At 41.3% G+C, this 22,465-nt stretch overlaps 2 protein-coding genes across 8 annotated transcripts in view; one reads left to right on the top strand and one right to left on the bottom strand.

The window, feature by feature from the left end:
• Positions 1 to 10,700, top strand: part of parp4 (poly (ADP-ribose) polymerase family, member 4) — a 41,910-nt gene extending 31,210 nt beyond the window's left edge. For 5 of the 7 annotated variants that reach the window (XM_028435453.1, XM_028435458.1, XM_028435455.1 and 2 more), the window contains exons 31-36: positions 1,115 to 1,156; positions 1,311 to 2,605; positions 3,326 to 3,398; positions 4,040 to 4,142; positions 4,753 to 4,885; positions 9,261 to 10,700. In XM_028435453.1, the coding sequence (XP_028291254.1) occupies positions 1,115 to 1,156; positions 1,311 to 2,605; positions 3,326 to 3,398; positions 4,040 to 4,142; positions 4,753 to 4,885; positions 9,261 to 9,471 (1,857 nt within the window). In that variant the 3' untranslated portion in view covers positions 9,472 to 10,700. Of the gene's footprint in view, positions 1 to 1,114; positions 1,157 to 1,310; positions 2,606 to 3,325; positions 3,399 to 4,039; positions 4,143 to 4,752; positions 4,886 to 9,260 lie in introns of those variants that run through there. The other 2 variants (XM_028435459.1, XR_003672614.1) reach the window with 2 other exon arrangements.
• A 3,759-nt stretch (positions 10,701 to 14,459) lies between these two features.
• LOC114455057 (trace amine-associated receptor 13c-like) lies at positions 14,460 to 15,548 on the bottom strand. The gene is made up of 2 exons (XM_028436064.1): positions 15,379 to 15,548; positions 14,460 to 15,294 (listed from the first exon to the last, which is right to left on the bottom strand). Exons 1-2 carry the CDS (start codon positions 15,546 to 15,548, stop codon positions 14,460 to 14,462), a joined length of 1,005 nt encoding a protein of 334 aa, XP_028291865.1.
• Positions 15,549 to 22,465: the final 6,917 nt, after the last annotated feature.

Below are 22,465 nucleotides of genomic sequence, written 5' to 3' on the forward strand. Positions count from 1 at the left end.
TGGCTCGCCATATTTTATGATTCAAGGTATAAAATCATTCTAAAAAGCCATTTTCACATGTTTTTTTTTAAGGTGCACATATTTTGTTTATTGGTAATACAATAAACACATTTTTTGTTATATGCATTTTCATTATAGGTACACTTTAAATCAGGTCAGAAAAAGAAGTGGATCCTTACAGAGGAAAGTCGCTCCCGTGGGTTTGTGCTCATGCTGAGTCACCTTAAAGAACAACTCATAGCACGGGGGCCAAATCCGGCCCTTAGGGGCATCCAATTTGGCCTGCAGGATGAAGTAAAGATGAAAAAAGATATTCCTCAAATTATTACAAAATGTTTCCCTTAATTAAATAGAAATTTGTTACAAAGTGTAAGAAATTTAAATTGACTTTAGCTAAACTTAATTTTCAGCACTTATTTAAACCCTTTTCACCACTTTTACACCTAATGTCACATATGTTGACTCATCACTTTTAACTTCTTTTCACCATATTTCATGCTTATTTTTTGCCAATTTAACCACATTCACCATTTCTCATTCCCATTATTTGCCAGTTTAAACTAATTGTTACAAGATTGACACTTTAAACCTTTTTACCACTTTTTCTGTCTGTTTCTTTTCACTCTAACTTAAAACTTTTAACTAATTTCTGTGGTTTTAATCCCATTTCACCAACTTTTACCACCATTTTTGGTCATTTTGAACCATTTTATTAGTGATTAAAACCAGGATTTCCATCTTTAAGATGACTATAATAATAATAATAAACGTTCCTGGATAACAGTGGATATTATTCAGATGAATAAATAAATGTGGTTATCACAGATTCATAGAACAATGGACCATCATTTTACTGACTTTATGGATGGGCCCCAAAAATCTCTCCTTTATTCCCCCTTATAGATGGTCCTGTCTCCACATGACTGTTCTTCAATGTTCATGTCTGTGTTCAACCACCTTCAGCTACAGTGGGGGTCCCTGCTCTATGGAACCTTTATTTTGGGGGTCGCAGGCTTTGGAGTACAGACAGAGCCGTGTGTAAAAGTGATCAATGTGTTGCCATAATTGATTGAAATCGTTGGTGAATTGTGTCCTTTTTGCTTGTGTGTTGCAGTTTGGTTTGGATGTGAGCTTTTATTCAAACTGTTCTGTCAAGGTGAGTTCAGCTCTTCTAACCTAAAGCTTCCTCTGATGAGGGCAGAGTGTCTCTTCACACGTTTCAAACAGACCAAAGAAGCAGTGACTGCAGAGCTAGTTCGTCCTCATCTTTTCACTGTTAAACTTATTTTCTGTTTTTTCTGTTTCTTTAGAGTCAATTCTCTCCTTTTCTCCATGAACCCAAGATGAGGAGTCACAGTCTGTCAATACGTAAACCTTCTGAAGATTTGAGATTGTCAGATCAATGTCGGGAAGATGAGAGTGAGTCTTTGGGCAGCTCTATAAGGGATCCTGGTGAAGACTACATTGCTCCTCCTCTTCTAATGGCTGAAAGCTTGGCAGTCTTTGAAGCACCAGAGGAGGACGTGGACATGGATTATGATGATACCACTTTACTTTTTCCTACAGAGGATCATAGCAACTCTCACCTTGAAGTATCTAATGCAATCTCCACTACTGAATCTTCCATTCGCCGTACGAGGAGGAAGCTAAAAGATCTAGGAGTTTTACATTCTGCTGCTCCACCTGCATCTCCACCTCGTCTTCTCCCACAGTCATCGAGCTGTAACATTCTACAGAAATGTTCGTTTGATAGTTCAGTGACTTCATCTATAGATCAAGATTTTGCTGATCCACCTTCACCCACCTGGGTCTCCATTGGATCAGGCAAAGCTTTTGGAGGCATTCTGCCTCCACCTTGTCCTCCTCTTGGAGGTGCTCCTCCACCACCTCCACCCACTGGGTTCTCCTTTGGATCTGGCAGAGGTTTTGGAAGCGCTCTGGCTCCACCTTGTCCTCCTTTTGGAAGTGCTCTGGCTCCACCTTGTTTTCCTTTTGGAGGTGCTCCTCTACCACCTCCACCCACCGGGTTCTCCTTTGGATCTGGTGAAGGTTTTGGAAGCGCTCTGCCTCTATCTACACCTGGTCTTCTTTTTGGAGCCACTCCTCCACCACCTCCACCTACCGGGTTCTCCTTTGGATCTGGTGAAGGTTTTGGAAGCGCTCTGCCTCTATCTACACCTGGTCTTCTTTTTGGAGCCACTCCTCCACCACTTCCACCTACCGGGTTCTCCTTTGGATCTGGTGAAGGTTTTGGAAGCGCTCTGCCTCTATCTACACCTGGTCTTCTTTTTGGAGCCACTCCTCCACCACTTCCACCTACCAGTAAGAGTTTGCCTCAGCGTTTAAGATCTGTCTCTGAATTCTTCCGTCAAAGCAATGCATACCAACCGATGTCGGTAAATAGTCCATTAACAAAGACAAGGTTGAGCTGCAAACAAGTTGATCAAAAAGAAACCGTTGTGGAGCTCCAGGGTTCAGAATCACCTAAAGCAATACAGTTCGACGGTGTTGAGAAGACAGCGTTCATCAGAGCCAGAAGAAATTGTCTAAAGACGTCCTTTAGAGGTTTGAGGGCCAAACAGGAGTGCGTGAGGAACGTCGTTATGTAAGCCTTTCATCCTTCACACCCACCAATAAAACAACATGATGTTCATGTTCTCTCCTCTCAGGAGCAGATGTTGCACTTATGATAATAAAACAAACATCTTTAGATGATCAAACAGCAGTGCTCTCACACAACTGTGAAACTTTCTTTTTAAAAGGTCACCTCCAAACCAGCTCACGTATTATTAAATTAAGGTTTATATGTTAACTTTATGACCTGTCCACTGCAGACAACAACAGGATGGTTTTAGTGGAAAATAGCAGCATTTAGAATAGAATAGAATATACCTTTATTGATCCTTGAAAGGGAAATTCAGCAGCAACATGACAAAAAGGAGCAGACAGTAAGAATCTAAAATAAATACCAACATAGATAATAGTGCACGTAGGACAGAAATGATAATGAAACATTTGTTCTAAACAAAACAACAAATAAATCAGCCGATTGGAATCTTTGTTCTTTGAGTGAATCACTTTTTGTTAAATTATAAAATACATTAAAGGTGTTTATGGGGTATTTTGGTGCAAACTTTTGAATCTAAACAAAGAGCTAACATGCTAATGCTACTTTTAGAAGAGCTAACCAGTTAGGAATTACATTATTAAAAGTTTGTCTTCACTCAGTTTTTATTCTCTGATACGTTCAGAATTTAAAGACTTTGTTTAAAGCAAAATCTTAACCACATAAACTGCTGAAGGTTCAGTTTTGGTGTCGTTCCAGGGACGTTTCTGCTGAGTCAGCATCAGCCGCCTCCGAGCTCAAATGGACGAAGATTTTCCAAATGCAGAATTCAGTGAGAGCCTTTTTCTTTCTTTTTATTTACGAGTTGTGCACAAAATCTTCACTCCTCTTATCACTGCAAAGATGCTTCTGTCAACACATTTCTCACAGTACGCTGTAAACGCTCTATAAACGTTAACGTAAACATTAAACGTCCTGGATAAGAAGCCTAAATCATATCAACTCTAGCTGGGTTTCCATCACAGATTTTCGCAAAAACAAAAGTTATATTTCTTAATGTCGACAAGTATAAGGAGCTGGAGATGCGTAAATCCCGTGAAATCTCATCCCGTGAGACTTTGCTGCAGAAAGACGAACGTTCTAAACCTTAGAACACTCGGTATTCCTTTGTTGTTTCACGTCTAATGTGGCAGTAATCATTTAATAATAATAAGTATAATGTCTGGGTCTCCTCTTCTGTCCACACGTACCACGTCATGTTTTTTCAGGAGTGATCATGTGACCAGGTACATCCTGTCCTGTGACGTACATGGTCACATGACCACTTCTCTCTGAGAAAACATGTTTTATATTTTATCATCTTTTATTAAATGACTTCTGTGTGAAGCACTTGGATCTACATTTGAATTTGTGAGGTCATGGTGGGATGTGGATGGATGGATCTGCTGATGTGTCATTGTGGTCCTTTTGAAGGAGGGCTTCTGGGACTTCACCTCTGCCCTGGGTCAGCTGATCAACATCAACGTGGAGCTTCTGACCAACGACTTCCTGACGAAGAAAGGAATCTATTCCCTTGGTGAGCTCCATGTCTGCTCTGTGTTTTAGCCGTTAGCGTGGGAGTGTTTTAGCCGTTAGCGTGGGAGTGGCTAAGCTATCGTTTCAACACGGATTCTTTTCAAATACTCAACTTATAACTTTTATAGGTGGCTTTTGTTTGTGTTTTCCCAGATTTCAACACAATAAGACAGATATGGTAGAATGAATACACAGTATAACATGTAACGTTTCTGGTTTAGTTCACTATTTTAATGCTTCTTGAGATCTTTGTACACAAACATTTTATGTATGTTTTCAGCTGAGCTTGTGATCTATTGAGACACCCAAATGTTGTCAATCTTTACAATATCAAATTCCAAATTCAAATCTCCATCTGTTTTACAGTTTCCAAACAGCATTACTTTAATCTGATCTAAATTAACTGACTTCTGTCAAACCAACATTTAAGTTTCTGTAAGTCTTCATTCACCTCTTTTGTTGCTGCTGCAGGTTCTCCCCACAACATAAAATATTTGTGTCATCTGTAAAAATGATAAATTACAGAACAATGACAGTATGAATAAAGTTGATTACTTCACAGGCTGCTTCATTCATGGTGTCATCATCTAATCCTGTCCTCTGTGCTGCAGGGTTGAAGGCTCGTACTGACATCCTGCGGCTGCTGGCGACGCTCCTGGTGCTGCAGCTGATGAAGTTGGAGGAGCTGGAGGAAGGAAAACTGCTGAGGGGGCTTTTTTCCCTGAAGGAGGCGACGGAGCCGAGGTCAGTGGATCACTGAGCGCTCACACACAGCTGGTCACATGATCAAATCAGTCATTAATTAGTGCTGGAGCACCATTTCTCATTGAAATATTATCACATTGTTACCAAATGTGAAAAGTTTCATCTTTGACTAAGCCTGGGCGATAAAACTATAACAATATATATCGCGATAGAGATTTAATCAATATCAATAGAAACTGTGATAAACCAGGAAACCATCACATCTGATCCAGTTTAATTAAAGGATATCAGTGAAATATTTATCAACCATAACTTTATGTAACTCATTATCAGATATAAACTAAATTAGATTCAGCAGCAGTAAAAACACTATTGGAGTTATTTTTCCTTTTCATGTTGGTTCTACGTCAGGTGTTTATCACTGATTTATTATTTACTAAACGTGTTGTACATTTTGTTTGATTAAGTATTTATTTCATGTCTATATTTGTACATTGAACAGTTTTTTTTGGAATTGACGTTTCTTTAACTTTATTTCCGTTTTGTTGACTTCTTTTTAAATATTAAAGATTATGTTTAAAATAAAAATATTTGAATTTGGCCTTTTTTCTATTGGTTCTTATTTTGAAGAGGTTAAAAAAAAACATGTGAACTCCTGCTTCAACTAACAATAACTAAATGTTTGACATGTCAAACCCTCTGAATCACTATTGCCTGCATTTTGGTGGCAACATTTTGTGAAGTAAAGTTTCTTTAATCTTTGTTATATATCAAAGATTCATTATATATCAAGTAATGAGTTGATTTAGTGATAATGAATGTAGTTATATAGTTACTCATGCTGGTATAGTTCCTCCACTAATAAACACTGTAGAGACAATAAATAACATTAGATTCAAAGACGAGCTTCAGCTTTAAAACTCCCATGCTTAGACCTCCTAGTGATTGGTCAATGAGTGTCATGTGACTCACGTATACAGTACACGGGTGTGGATTCCATCCTCTGACACAATGGTCATGTTTACATGGGAGCTTTAATTCCTTTTTAAAGGGGACATATGATGCTAAATCCACTTTTTTAGCCCTTAAATGCATTTTGTTGTATATTTAGAGTGTTTAGAAGTACAGAAAAAATCAAATTAGTCTCTTCAGATGCTCCGTAGATATCTTTATATTCTGTTTTGCTCATATTTTTCAATCTGTTTCGATTTTTCGATTCTCTATTACGTTTTTTGAACAATAACGTCAGCAGAACTGCTAAATTAGTTCATCAACTCCAGGTCCAACACTTCGAGCAATCCGCCATTTTTATTTCAGGCTTTTATTTTGTAGTCCAAGCTCCAGGATGCAGAAGTTACGAGAGGATAAGTCAAAATGTTGGGTTGTTGGATGTAGTAACCCACACGCTTCATTACACCGTCTCCCAGCATCAGAACCTTTTCAAAGTGTCTGGTTGAGTTTTATTTTTTATAGAAATGTACCCACATCTGTGGATAAGGTCATTTTTGTGTGTGTGAAGCACTTCAATGATGACTGCTTCATCAACCTCCACCAGTATAAAGAAGGATTTACAGAAAGACTTTGTCTGATTGAGGGTTCAATTCCTTCTATCTTTGGAGACGATGAACAGAGCACTTCGGTAAGCTGTAAATAACGCTAAAAAGTGATGATAAGACGTCCCTGTCATTGTTTTGTTAGCATTAGCATTAGCACCGTCTTCATATGTTAGCGCTGTGTGCTCGTTTTAGATCCTTGATGATATGGCCTACGTGATTTAATTTAAGTCTAAAGTTTTCATTAGTCATTTCATTTTGACGTTTTTGTCTTTGAAAAGACTGTATTAAAATGCATTTCGTGACGTTAGCTTGGCGCTAGCGTTAGCTCGGTGCTTGTGTTAGCTCACTTGTTAGGGTTCTGCAGGTTCATCATCTTCATTTTCATCTCGCTCCACTGGGTCAGACTCTGGCTGGAACATGTAAGGCTGGATGGACAAGTCTAACGTTGTTGACATTGTGTAAATAACGTGTGAATAAAAAGTTTATGCTCCGCTACATAGCCGTATCTCTACTATCAAACTACAAAAATGGCCGAGCAGGGTGGAGTTGAACCGAGTGTCACCTGAAGAGGGGGCGGGGTATGGAGTGTCTCATTTGCATTTAAAGAGACAGCACCAAAACGAGTTGCTCTCAGAAGCACATCAGAAAAGGGGTAGAAAAGGGGTGGAGCTATAATAATGAGGAATTCAGACCCAAACATTGCAGTAACACTTTATATAGACACAACTGTATGATTTATATGTAAAAAGGAAGGATTTAAAACCATGATATGTCCCCTTTAAAACAGATTAAAAGTGAATTTTTTAAACTGACCTTGTAAACACTTCCTAATAATTCTTATTATTAAAGTTTAATCTGAATTAAGTGGCTGGTTTATTCTGATTTGAATTCTGAATTAAATGATTTTGTCTTATTCCGCTTTAAGTTAATTCCGGTCGTTCTGAACATGCGCGACTTGCCGCAATTACACGCTGGTGACGACACAATCCAAGATGGCCGCCTGGTCTAGAGCTGATACTATTTATTTAATAAGAACCTTAAAAGACATGGATATAATGTAGAGTGGATGGACAGAAGAATAAACACAAGGACAGACTTATTACACATGGACATCGGCTTCACTAATGACACGTGGATCATTATAAAGTCATTTTTCACTCAACGTCTTGTATATTGGAGGTAGAACAGATGTTCTATTAACAGCTGGCTTTGGTTGACCAAAGTACGTCTTCTATCATCTTCTCCTGCTCAGCTGAAATGTTATTGTCAAGCTGCTGCTTCAAAACTACTTTCAAAATAAAAGTGACTACAGTTCTTATCATGTGGTTTTCTATGTTGTACCTGAAAAGAAAAGGTTTGTTGTGTTTTTCCCAATATTAGTGATATGTCACGTTCTCCTGTATAATCAGAACCTTTCCAACCTAAAGAGGAATTTAATAAAGGTGAATAAACCTTTTCATGTAAACACGAACCAGAACACTTTCATTTTGAATAATGTAATTAGGAATAACTAATTCTGAATTAAAAAACATCATGTAACCATTAATATAACCAGAGACACACAAACAGGTGTTGATTCCATTGTTCTCCATTCTCCAGCTGTTCCTGTGCAAAGAGTTATTATTATTATTATTATTATTATTATTATGTAGGACCTGCAGTAATATTGGGACTGTTATGGATGCGCCCCCCCACAAAAAAAAAAAATTCATTTAATATTTTTCTATTGTTTTATTTAATAGATGTATTTTTGTGACGCACACTGTTTATATTAGAGGTGATTATTGTTTATTGTTTGAACACAGTAGAGCTTTAATCACACCTAAAATATAAGACCCACAGATTTACTTAACAAAATAAGTTGATTTATGACACATGTCACAAAATACAGATGCTTAAAAAGTGACCTGAAATTCCTGTAAAATGAAAATAGATTTTTTTTTAATTATTATTAAAACAAAAGACAATCTTAAACAACTATATTTCTATACTTTCACTTTGTGAATTTAGTTCAACTAAAATGCATTAAAAATAAATACAAATCTGAGATCAAACATGATTAAAAACTAATTCTGAAAAAGTGTATTTTGGGGTCACCAGAGATTATTGATATGGAACAGGGGTCACGATCCAAAAAAGGTTGGGAGCCATTGGACTAAATACTGTTTATTTAGTTCAAGTCTGACCCATCACTGTGGGATGCTGAGCAAGTCCCTGTAGTTTGGCACCCCACTGGTACCCCTCAGGGAAAATGGGTAAAAATGCAGGGAAGAATTTTATACGGTGATCAATAATGGTTACATAATTATTGTTATTATTATTATAGTCAAACAAAGGGGGGACTTGGATTCAGAAATAAGAGAAAGGGGGACTAGAGCCAAAATAGTTCAACAAACACTTGTAGGGGATCAAAATCTGGGTCAGGGACCCCTACGTTTACAGTCTGTAGTTTAACAGTCTGTGGTTTAACAGTCTGTGGTTTAACAGTCTGTAGTTTAACAGTCTGTAGTTTAACAGTCTGTGGTTTAACAGTCTGTGGTTCAACAGTCTGTGGTTCAACAGTCTGTAGTTTAACAGTCTGTGGTTTAACAGTCTGTAGTTTAACAGTCTGTGGTTCAACAGTCTGTAGTTTAACAGTCTGTGGTTCAACAGTCTGTAGTTTAACAGTCTGTGGTTTAACAGTCTGTAGTTTAACAGTCTGTGGTTCAACAGTCTGTAGTTTAACAGTCTGTGGTTTAACAGTCTGTAGTTTAACAGTCTGTATGGTCAGTAGACGTAGTAAAGAGTCAAAGGTTTAAAGGTTGATTAACTGCGTGTGGTTGTTTTATTCTGAAGTGTAAAAGGCTTTTATTTTGTAGCAGGGTGGAGAGGTGGGAGGTGGTGAAGAAGGCAGCAGACTGGGTGCGCTGGGCGGACTGGCAGTATCCCAGTATCTACAGCCGGCTGGAGTTGGCTCTGAGCTGGGAGGCGTTCACTCGTCAGTTGCTGGGATACGAGGACGTCCCTCCGTTCTCTGAGCTGCGTGGCCTCCACCTGCAGTTGGTCCCGCCTCCTCTCCTGGTTCACTGAGCCGACCCGTGAGAAACAGAACCTGCCTTGATTTACGCTTCAGTTTCACCTTGTTCCTCATTCCAACCTTTATCAGAACAATATGTGTCATCAGGCCTGATGACACATATTGATTATTAAACATAGGGCTGGGCGACATAGACAAAAACACATATCTCAGTATATTTCCTCCAAACAGCGATAAACGATATAAATGTTGATCATTTTAAATCAAATGACGTTCAACCAGAAAAACAGTTCAGGGTTAAATTTGTTGATGCAAACACAGGAAGATTAAAAAACAGGAGTTTTGGTTGATTAATTACAGATAACTTGATGTGGGATGTCAAGTGTCTATGTTGTAAGATAAAGACATTTTTGATTGTACATTTTCAATATTAAATATTAACAGGTGGCCATATGGGCCAGTCAAGGTTTCTGTCAAATAAGCATCATATTTAGATATTTAGGTCCAGAACCTTAGAAATGTGTTTTTAATTCTAATAATGTGACTTTTGGTTGGCTAGGAACTGAAAAAACCTGTTTTTGGGTGGACGCCATTTTGAATTGTTCATTATGGCGACCCCTTTGAGAATGATCAAAATAAGATGTAATATATGTATATATATATATATATATATATATATATCGATATAGGTAATATTGGAATTTTCTATATCACCATGATAGCCCAGCCCTATTTAAATATTAATACCAGACATTTGTCATCACAGGACATCCATCATTATCGAACCAACTTCACCCCAAAACATTTAGAGGAAGTTTTTTTCAGTGGTTAAGGAAGTGGGCTTGTAATCAGAGGGTCATTGGTTCTAATCTTTCTGCTCCGTCACTGTGGGACATTGATCACTTCCTTATATGAAGCTTAACCATGGCTGCTCCTCAGGGAGGGGTTAAATGCAAAGAACTAATTTCGTGCGTGTACCCGAAAATATATAACAATAAAGTAAAGTCTTTTTATTCTATTCAAAATCTGGTAATTTCGCACAATTGTGTGTTGACCCTTTGCATTACAATGTTATCAAAATATATTTCTCGCTAGTTTTATGGAAGTCTGGGTTTTATAGACGTAAAAAACAAACGACTGTGGGTAGTGGTTAGTACGTCTGCCTCACAGCAAGAAGGTTCTGGGTTCAAGCCCTGGGGTGGACACCTGGGTCCTTTCTGTGTGGAGTTTGCATGTTCTCCCCGTGCTGCGTGGGCTTCCTCCAGGTACTCCGGCCCATAGGAGTGAATGAGAGTGAGTGGTCTGTGTTGCCCTGTAATGGACTGGTGTACCCCCGCCCAGCGCCCAATGAGAGCCAGAGATTGACACCGGCAGACCCCCGCGACCCTGATCAGTGGGTCTGAAAATGAATGAATGAATGTCTGACTGTAAAAGAGTCCAAACCAACCACACGAGACGTGACTACAGATGAACGTATGAATGTTGCAGTAGCTTTTATCATGGCCACATTGGAGGGGATGTGGGTGGGTGAACTGGTTCATTGTGTTTATTGCTAATCTAAATGTTTGCACTTAAATTCTTTATGTTTCATTGTAAAGATGATGTAATGCTTTGGGCCCTTATTCACCTATTGCAGCTTTAATGGAATTTAAAAAAATAAAATGAGTATAATTGACTTTTTCTGTAGATTTTGTCATTTTTGTCCAAAGCGAGGGCTAAATATAGAACATTGTGGTTTGTGGATCGGATTCACACAGACAAACACAGAAACAGGTTGTGTAGCTTCACCACAAATCTTCTGGTACTTGGTCTCTCACAGGGTTGAGGGTGTAGAGTTGCAGATTAAAGTTACTAAACTATAGGAAAGTCTTCACTTGACCATAGTTTTTCACCACAGATTTCATAGGACCTTAAGGTCACTCTGAATAAAAAGGGAAGAAGCATTGTAAGAACAGGTCACGGTTTACAGAGTTCATTCTCTAATCTCACCACCTCCAGAATGACTTTTATGATATGGAAAAACCAAAGCCCAGGATCAGCACCAGACTTGCATCATTTATACTATGGTCGCTCAAGGTTGAGGCAGGTTCCCATAGTCTTTATTATCCTGTGCAGAGGAATCGTGTTCCATGTGCAGTCAGTACTGGTTGTGTCCTCCAGCCGCTCAGTCTGATCCTTTCTACCAGACTCACCACTGCCCTGGCTTAGGCCTGGACATCATCTGTCCGACCCAACGCAGTAAATCACTTTTCTTTTTACACTCACCTTTTGCTTATTTGTAACAACACACAGCCACACCCCCCAGCGGCAGGGCGGCCAATTGCATAGTGAGGCGTTCCCTTCACCTAAGGGCCAGCCTCCGTGTCACGTTGACGGCATACCCCCGTGTAGGTCCTGACGCTGAACCTTAAACCAGGCTTTACTGACACGCCTGCATGCCTAACAATTAAGTGTTTACATGTCACGCAGACGGCGCTACATCGTGAAGGTCACCTGATCACTATAGCTTCACTCACACCACACCTGCCACTACACCTAACTACTGACATTAGGTAAGTTTAGTGAAACTTAGACAGGTATACGTGTGTTAGACTGGTGTGTATGAATTTAGAAACGATCCACCCCCCATACTTACCTGAAGCTGCTGTGCTGCAGTACGTCATTGACCGTTACTTGCTGAAGGTCCAGACAACCCTCCAACAAAGGGAACCAGTCAAGTTCCTCCTCCAGATCCTCCCAAAGTTCCCACCAACACGGTGACAGAGAACAATTATGAACTGGTAAGTAAAGCTAACTAAACTAAGCTAATCCACCAACACACAGACTAGGCTCAGACTCAGAGCTAATGCTAACCACTCCATTTAAGGAATAGACCAATTAAAAAGTACACGTCATCAGCCTGATCTGGTGTAATTATAATAAATCAGAGATATTTATCAATCGTAGCTTTATGTACAGTAACTCATTATCAGATATAAAATAAACTTGATTCAGTAACAGTAAAAATTAGTTATTAATGCTTTTCATGTGTTTTTTTTGGCACTGTCTACAGTTATTTTTATTGTATGTGTTAGTGATAAATTGTGTGAAGTTTCAGATCGATAAGACCAGATTCAGCAGAGATATCATATTACATATTTACTGTTTCAGGGATTAAAATGGCGTTCTCGACCAGAGTTGAAGTCTAGCCACGCCCACACTGTGTGAGATATGGAAATACGATTAAGACCTATTGACTTGTCATCAGTTCTTCAGTGATGTGCACAGGTTTCAGGCCTCTGTGATGATTCCTCTTGGAGCTAGAAGCTAAAATGATGAATCTATTAAATTGGATTAAAAGACTTCTGTGTGTTTTCAAATATGGTTTCAAGAGACTTTTTTCTGTGTTTCTTAAGGATCCTATAAGTCTGTACATTTTGATCCATCCTGCAAATATGCTATAGTTTATTTCATGCACTGTTCATTGAATGTTCTGTACTAACCTCTGTTTTTTATTTATTTATGTTTTTATAAACAAAAACACACTTGTTTTAGAAAGTTTACAGAAATTCCAGAAAATCATAAATATAGTTTGATTAAATTTATATTAGTGCTTTGTGAACAATGCAATCAAAATATTTTTATTCATATTACACATTATGTTATCACTCAGTAATGGAAATAATAAACAATATTTAACTGTTTAAGATTGTTTATTGTTCACTTGTGTCAAATAATGTTTCAACATTTATTTAGATTAATTGAGATTAATAAATTACAAAGTCACTAATAAATTAGATTGACACCACTATAATATAAACTAATATCTTACCTATTATAGATCATAATAGTGCTATTTTGTAGTAAAAGTTACATATTACATTTACTTGTGTTGCTGTAATTTAGTCAATTTTTAGTTTTCATAAAAAAAATTATAATTTTACTTCAGTTAATTTTTTTTGGAAGTTTTCTCTACATTTTAATTTGCATCTGTCACTGAGTAAAAATGTTGTTTATTATTGTCATATTTAGTGGTGTATGTATGTGTTGAATGCTACGTGGCTGTTTGGGATGTGATGCACTATCAAACTAAAGTCATGGCTTACAGAGCAAAGATGAGCATTGTTCAATCACATGTGAAGACAGCTGCTGCTTTACCTGCTCAGCTTCACATTTACCATTTTTATTTGAATTCAACCCAAAATGTTAAGATAATGTTAGGTTTTTAATCATTAAAGGAGGAAAAGCTTTACATCTGTAAATATTTGATCTTCAGGATTTATTACAAACTGTCCTTTGTCTTTTCCCTGTTAATTCCATTGTTAAATAAGATGAAAACTCTGCTGGACAAGGTTTCATGAAGCAACGTTTATTTAGAGACCAATGTGAGAAAAAGCTCAGAGCTACAAACAGCGTTACAGTGCGCAGGCTGATAGAACATTTACATAAAGACTGAAATACAATAATAATCTCCAAATATTGTCAAAAACACAGAGATGTCAGTTATTATAGGGACATGAAGACAATCAACTCATTAAACACAATCAGGTCTAATAAAGAGACAGTGATATTATATTTAACATAGATATTTAACCCTCGGACTAAACAGGGTGAAACAAAGAGTCCTTTAGGCAGGACTTACAGCTGCCAAAATGATGGTCGCCACAAGGTGGAAGCCCCTCACTCTCTGTCTCACTGACAGTGGGTCATGACATGTATTGACATTGCTTACCTAGAGCTCTCCACGGCACAGACACATGGTGCAAAGGAGAGCACCACCAATATGTGGGACAGTGCAATCAAAAGTCATCTTTTCTTGAAGTTACATTTTTGTTTGAGTGCAGATTGCGTTTCATCATGTAGTGTTCTTGTTGCCATGGACTTGTGTATGTTAGTGTTTTTTGTTGTTTGAAAATTAATTTATAAAAAAAAGAAAATTGATGAAAAAGAAAAACAAAATGTTAGGATTAGGGTTAGAATTAAACAATCATTGGTTTAAACTTTACTGTACTGATAAATGCTGGAAATTGTGTTATTGTTCAAAGCATTAGGGGCTGCTTTGTCAGCGTTTCCGCTCTCTGTGCAGCAGGTTAATATCACTGGAGCCAGGCTTCATTATCTGAAAGGTACCAATGAGCTTGATGGACTTTCTGAACCAGGGGTAAAACAGTGCATAGATCAGAGGGTTGAAAAAGGAGTTCAGGTAAAACAGACACATCACAAAAGCCAAAGTGGAAGCATTTAAAACAGAGTCTGCTCCAGTCATAGAAACACAAAAATATGGACAGGTGCACAGGAGAAAAACCACAATGACAACGCTGATTGTGCTGAAAGCTTTAAGCTCAGATTTCTTTGTGGTGAATTGGGACTCGTGTGCAGGTCTCACAGATGCAACATGAGAACGCATAGAATGAGCATGAGACAAAGCCACCACAAACACCCTCAGAGACATCAGTACGATGACAATAACAGGTCCAATAAATGACAGGATAACATCTACAATGCTACCAACATAACTGACAACTACTACACACTCCCCAAGGCACGTGCTGTACTGGCCTGGTTGTTCCAGGTTATCTTTAAAAAGGTAAAATTGATAGAAAACAGAAATGATCCAGCACAGAGAAACACATACTTTCACTCTGTTTGCTGTGACTTTAGTGGGATACTGCAGAGGTTCACACACTGCCACGTAGCGATCCACTGAGAGCAGAACCATTGTTCCTATTGAAGCTGAGGTGAAGATATATTCCAAATAATAATACACAAAACACAACAGCGCCCCAAACAACCAACAACCATCAATAAGTGATATTTGGAAGATCATAAGGATGCCCACGAAGAAATCTGAGATAGCCAGAGAGAGGAGGAGGAGGTTGGTGGGAGTGTGGAGCTTCCTGAAAAGTGAGAGATAAAGAAAAGTCAGATCAGATTTTATGAAAACAGAACCTCCTAAACACTGTGAAAGAATATTTAAATACCTGAAGTGTGAGATGGAGATGATGACCAGCAGGTTGAGGTTCACAGTCATCACAGAGATGGAGGAGAGGGTGATATAAATCAGCACAGAGACTGAGTGAGGACGCACGATCCTCCTGCACGATGAGTTAAGATTTGAAAAGCAGAACTCAGCGTCGTCAACGGTTGCCATCTTTGACCCCTCTGCCTCTCACTCTAATGTTGCACTGATTTATAAAACCTTTTCTCTTATTGCTCCGCCCTCCTTTGATCTGGTAACTTCCTTTTTGAATGAATATTTAGATGATTTGACCTCTGGGTTGTTTTTGCTTAATCTGTTTGAATTTGTTTGAAAAGGCCATCCACATTTAAAACGCAACTTTAAGACAAATTCCAATTCCAGAGAAAAGTGACCTGAAATGCTCTGCTCAACACACGACTTTTAGGGGAAAAAAATTATAGAAGTTCAACAAATGTAAAAATGTTTGCAGAACTACGTCTGTTAGTAGTTTAATGTTGTAGCAAGACTGCTTGTTTTTGTGGCTTTTTTTGGGCAAAACAAGCCATTCCACTTTATTGAGCTCTGAGAACTGCATCCTGTGTCTCCTCCGCAGGAGTTTTGTGCAGACTGCCAGTCCCTCCCTGACCTACATTTCTCCACAGATCATCTCTAACCTGTTAACTACACATGTGGCGGTGTGTAGTAGAGCATCATCTGGTCAACCAAATTCTCAACCGCGATTAAGTGAGAAAGTCAGCCAGAACCATCTGAAACCCTGGTCTATGGATCACTCTAAACTTAAAAGAATGTAAAGCCAGATACTACAGATTGATCTGCTAATTTGTGTCGTTCAAATGGTGGAGCAGTGCATGGTCCAAACAGTGGTCAAAGGGCATTCCCAGGAGGTAGTAGCGCAGGCCATTGATCGCCCACCGAATTGCAAGACACTCTTGTTTTTAACTGTGCTGTACTTACTTTCTTTTCCGACAGTTTTTGTCTGATGTAGGCCACTGGACGATTGACTCCCGTTACCTCCTGAGACAAATCAACCCCCACACCTCTGTTCGACCCATGTGTTTGTAAGATAAAAGTCAGAGAGAAATCAGGTGTGTCAAGAAGTGGTTCACCACAGAGAGTTTTCTTTACCTGTTTAAATGCCTGCTGGCATTGCTCCGTCCAGTGGACCGGATTTGAGGCACCTTTGCGCGTATGGGTTAGGGGGGCAGTCTGATAAGCAAAGTTTTGAATGTATTTCTGCCATACCCAAGAACCCCCAATGTCTTTTTTTGGTTTGGGGCCGTGGACAGGCCGCAATCGCTGCGGTAGTTTTATCTACTTAAAGTCTGTCCACAACCCAAGTGGTACCCCAGACACCGTACCGCACACTTCTTTGGGTTGGCTGTGAGCCCCACCTGTCTTAATGCACCCAACACGGCACTTGCCTCCCGCCTTAATATCAGGACATTGAGGTAGTAGTTTTCTTTCTTAATCTTTGTTTGATGTCTCACTATGGGATGCACATCCCTGCTGCAGACCTCAGAAGTGATTGTGGTCTGTCCACGGCCCCAGTCCAAAAAAGACATTAGGGGTTCTTGGATATGGCAGAAGTACATTCCAAACTTTGCTGACCAGACTGTCCCCCAAACCGACCTTACTTGCAAAGGTGCCTCAGATCCGGTCCAGTGAACGGAGCAGTGTCAGCAGGTGTTTAAACAAGTAAAGAAAACTATAGGTTATTTACATAACCCGGTTCTCTGAGTAATATGAGTGAGATGTTTCACTGTGGGATATATGCCTCTGCGTCATATCTCAGAAGCCCTATCTCATTACACTAATTCTGATTTGCTATTGAAAAGTATCTGTCCGCCGCAGGTACTCCCACCTACCATAAATAGCGCAGGCTGACGGTACTACACCATTCAAACACCTCTTCTCACTCGAAGCATATCTCACATCCACTAGTGGCCCAACTGTCCGCAAATGCATCTTTTCTAGCCTTCGTTGCCAGGCGTTGCTGGTAGGAAGCTTGTTTCATACTGACCAGTGCTTATCTTGCATCCACTCTCAGTTTCGCACTGCCCTCGATGCCCCACCATGGCTGTCAAGCTTCCTGACAATTAACACACCAGTTAATAGCTCGGTTTGACTGCCTAGACGCCCCACCATGACTGTCGGGCCTGTTTGGTTTTCTTTTCGATTAGCACGCCAGCTAGCTGCCACGTGTTTGCGCTAGCTAGCAGCCTCGTCTCCCTGCCCACACTCGTGAGAGATGGAGGCCAAAGTTCCTCACACCAGAGGGTTCAGAGACTCTGTTGCCCGACTCTACCAATGCGGCAATAAGATATCAGGCAAAGACACACACCAGGTCTTCTCCCTTCACATGGCGCTGCCGTTACAACAAGAGAGGAGGCGGGGGCCGCCACGGCGGTACCAGATACCAGCTGGGGCTCCCAGCTCGACCTGTCCGCTGTCCCTCTGCACAAGGATGACGTCCTCGAGCTGGACTTTGGGGAGGATAAAGATGCCGCCTCTGAACTCCTCATCACAGAAGAGGAAGATGAGGATGACGTCTTCATGATTCCGGCTCTGGCTGCACAGTCTGCTGCCTCTGCTGCTTCTTGTGAGGGAGAAGAGGGAAGCACACCAGCTTCTCCTCTCCCTGGCTTGGACATGCTTGACATGTGCAAACGTGCAACTGCCCGGCTAGCCGTCCCCTGTCCTGCTGCTTTGGCCATGTCCACAAGCACGCACACACACAAGATTTATTAAAAAGAATAAAGTGTGTACAGCTGTTGCCCCGAGCCAATAGCGCAGCAAATAAAAGCAGAACTTGTCACAATAAGCAGCGCGGTGACGGCACCCGCTGTTCCCCTCCGGTAGGCGGCCTTGGGCCCCTCCTGGCTCGGAAGCAGCAGGGCCTCTGTCATCACACTGATGTTGCCGTTCCACCAAAAAAGGGTGCCACCGCACCATGGATTGAGCCTCTCATGGATGACGGACTGCAGCATATGCCCGCCCTCTCCCTCAGATGCCAGAAGTCAGCCGCGCTTGCAGTGTTACGGACAATATTGAAAGGATACAGGCTGCAGTTTGCCGCTGTTCCTCCTCGTTTCAACCGGTATAATACACTCACGGGCTCAGGGAGAGTCAGCCCGTTTTTTTACAGGAGGAAATTTTGCCACTGTTAAACAAATGAGCAATTTCTGTTGTCTCTCCTGGACTGTTTCAGAGCAGGTTTTATTCCAGTCCCCAAGTGGGAGGGGAGCGGTATTTGCCCTATCCTGGATCTACGTGCTCTGAACAGGTATCTCAGGAAATACAGGTTCACGCTGGTTTAGGTCACCCTCGTGGAAAACATCCATAAGCAGGATCTGAAGGTCATGCTAGTTGATAAAGGTCCTTCCACGAGGGGGACCTCAAAAGTCTCCCATGTGGAAGACTTCCATAAAGGCTACCTAAAAGCGGCCCAATGCAAGTCAAGTAAAGGTCATGCAAGTTGACAGAGGTGATTCCATGAGGGGGACCTCAAAAGCCCCGTCCTCGTGGCAACCTTTATTTTTGAAGGCAGGCATTCTTGAAATTGGCTTTAGACTCCACTGCCCAAATTTCATCTTAATCGGAAGACATGCCTCCAAATGGAAACTGAACTGCCCCTCCTCCACACTGAGCAGAAATTTTCATAATTCAAAATTGGCTTATAATAATAATAATAATAATAATAAATTTTATTTACAATGCACTTTACATTTCAAATAAAATATCAAAGTGCTACATAGTAAAACAGGATAAAAATACAATACAATACAACAATAAAAGCAGGACAAGTTAAAATTAGCTATAGGCTTTTTTAAAAAGGAAGGTCTTTCATCCTTTTTTAAAAGCATCCACCGTGTGGAGACCTAAGGTGGTCAGGAAGGGCGTTCCACAGACGAGGAGCGGCAGCTTCGAAAGCCCTGTCCCCCATTGTCATGAGCCGCGTCCTGGGCGTGAGCAGACGGTGCTGTTGGCCTGACCGGGTCCTGGTTGAGGTGTGTGGTGTGAGGAGGTCAGTGAGGTAGGAGGGGGCATCACCGTGCAGACAGTGGTGGGTGTGTAGGAGGACCTTGTACTCTATGCGGGCGGAGATGGGAAGCCAGTGGAGAGTGCGGAGTATGGGGGTGATATGGTCGTATTTCCGCACCCTCATCAGGACCCTGGCAGCGCTGTTTTGGACATACTGGAGTTTTTGGATGTTCCTGCCAGGGATCCCGATGAGGAGTGCGTTACAGTAGTCCAACCTGGAGGAGACAAACGCATGGACGAGCCTCTCTGCAGCCGAAAGGGAGAGGAAAGGACGGAGTTTTGAGATGTTACGGAGGTGAAAGAAAGAGGTTTTGCATATGTGGGTGACATGGTTGTCGAAGGAGAGGTGGGGGTCAAACTTCACCCCAAGGTTGGTAAAGGTGGGAGAGAGGGGAATGCTGTGGCCAAAAATTGAAACTGAGGCGATGGGGGAGGCACGGAGTTGTTGAGGGGTACCAATTTGGATGGCTTCTGTTTTTGAGCTATTCAGCTGCAAGAAGTTTTGTCTCATCCATGCGTTTATCTCCTCCAGGCAGGAGCTGAGACGAGTGAGGGTGGCAGAGGGGGACCCAGAGGGGGAGACCTTGAGTTAGAGTTGTGTGTCGTCAGCATAGCAGTGGAAGTTAATTCCGTGCCTGCCGACGACACACCCGAGGGGAAGCATGTAAATAGTGAAGAGGGTGGGGCCGAGCACGGAGCCCTGGGGGACCCCACAGGTGACAGTTTTGGGGCGGGATTTAGCATTCTTCAGGACCACGTACTCGGTCCTGTCAGTGAGGTAGGAACGGAACCAGTGAAGGACGTGTCAGAAAGGCCAATGTGCTGGAGACGGTGGAGAAGGATGTTGTGGTCGATGGTGTCAAAGGCAGCAGAGAGGTCGAGAAGAATGAGGGATGTGGAACCGGAGTCAGAGGTCATCAGCAGGTCATTTGTGACTCTGATGAGTGCTGTTTCTGTACTGTGGGAGGGGCGGAAACCAGATTGGAATTTTTCATGTAGGCTGTTAGTTTTGAGGTGATTGTGGAGCTGAGAGGAGACTACTTTTTCCAGGATTTTGGATATGAATGGGAGGTTGGAGATGGGACGGTAATTTGATAAGTTTTCAGGGTCAAGAGAAGGTTTTTTCAGGAGTGGTTTGATTAAAGCTGTGTAACGAACAGGACGTTCGTTACGTGCACTTGCACTTTACACACACAGCACTTTTATATTCACTAGCACTTTTATGCACACTGCACTTGAAACACGCTAATTTGCACAAATAAAAGTATTGCACACGTTGGTCAGTTTTAAATTGTTTATTGAAAAGATTTGTTGTTGTTGCCCGTGGGTCCGGTCGGGATGCGTCGCCTCCGGTAATGGCGGCCGGTCCTGCGGAGGCAACAGGATATTTGGGATTGTGCAATACTATGTGCCATGTTTTAAGAATTAGTTGATGCGTTAGGTGTTGCGTGCATGCGGTGAATGTTTGGGTGGGTGAATGTGTATCTGTGTGGGTGCAAGCTACTTACGTTTCCTCTTGTGTCCAGGGTGGCGGTGTCTGGCCAAAAGATTCCCCAGGGAAACAGACGCCGCTGAAAAGCATTCCAGGCTGGACCAAGGGGCGAAAAAGCTTGGGGGTGGCTGAATAGGTTTTAACCGGTTTTAGGATGTAGTTTTGATTCAGTTAGGTGATTTTGGTTGGGAGTTTATTGTAGTGGGGTTTTTCTTTGTTTATATTATGGCTATGGGTTTTATTGGAGGATTTGAATGTGGTTTTAGAAGCTAATGTTATTTTCTACACCTGCTTAGCTTTATGGTTTTATCCAGTTTAGTGGGAGGGTATTTAAGGCGCCTGATGCCCTCACTCTAGGTTCTGCTGCTGGAGGAGACCTGTCAGTCCTTTGATGCACCTTTGTTTTGCACTGTGCACTTTATTGTATTTTCGCATCAAAAAATAAATGCCCAAAAAAAAAGGAAGTGGACCACTAAGACGGCCTCCCTGGTCTTTTTTCTCATTACTCACCGCCTCCTGCTCATGCCGCCCTGTCACAAGCTGTTTTGAGGGAAAGTGGGACGTTGCCAGTTTTCAGGGAGAGATTGATGATTTTGGTTATGAGGGGGCTAATGACTTGGTTGTGACTTTTGAGCAGAGGAGAGGGAATGGGATCCAGGGAGCAGGTGGATGATTTTGAGGTGCAGACAATCTTCTCGACCTCCTGCTGCGTTGTGGGTATGAAGTGTGTGAGATGTTGTTTAACGGGTGTGGTCGGGATGTCATGGACGGAATTTTGAAGAGGTGCGAGAGATGAGCGGATATTGTCAATTTTGGATGTAAAACTATCAAGGAAAATGTTGCAGTTTATTGCTGTAGGTTTGTGATGTGATGGGATCTGTGGTTTGAGGAGATGGCTGACAGTGGAAAATAGTTTTTTTGAGTTTCCTGGGTTGTTATTGATGACTGTTGAATAGTGTTCAGACCTGGCGGTGGAGAGGGCTTTTGCGTATGTGTGTTAATGTTCCCGGTATGCCAACTTATGCACCGTCAGGCTAGATGTTTTGCTGGCACGCTCCAGGACGTGGCCCAACCTTTTCATGGCCCTGAGTTTGTCTGTGAACTAGGGAGCTGAACGGGTGAAAGTGACAGTCCGGGTTTTTTGTGGGGCATGAATGTCCAGGATGGAGCTGAGGTTGTCGTTGTAGTAGGCTATAAGATCGCTGACTGATGAGTACAGAGAGGGTGAAAGAAGCTGAAGGTGCTGGGTGAAGGAGGTGGAGTCAATGCTCTTGGTGTTCCAGTAAGTCATCTGCTGTTTTGGTTTGGTGAGATGGGATGATAAGGGGACTTTGATTGTCGGGAGGAGTGAGAGTCCATGTGTATATTGAAATCCCCAATAACCAGGATGTTTTTGTGTGATGTGCATAGGGAGATGAGAAAATCATGTATGTCTGAGATGAAGATTGGTTGTGATTTGGGGGGGCGATAAATGAGGGCTATAGTTGCTGAGAGGGGATGTTTGCATTGAAGGACCAAGCTTTCAAATGAAGTGACATTGGGCACAGGCAGAGGA

The sequence above is a fragment of the Gouania willdenowi genome, chromosome 21 (genome assembly GCF_900634775.1).
Source record: "Gouania willdenowi chromosome 21, fGouWil2.1, whole genome shotgun sequence".
NCBI lineage: Eukaryota > Metazoa > Chordata > Actinopteri > Blenniiformes > Gobiesocidae > Gouania > Gouania willdenowi.

Coding starts and splice junctions, on each gene's coding strand:
- LOC114455057 (XM_028436064.1), bottom strand. CDS start 15,548: ATGGCAACCGTTGACGACGCTGAGTTCTGCTTTTCAAATCTTAACTCA. Junction 15,295..15,378: donor ATCTCCATCTCACACTTCAG/GTATTTAAATAT, acceptor CTCACTTTTCAG/GAAGCTCCACACTCCCACCA.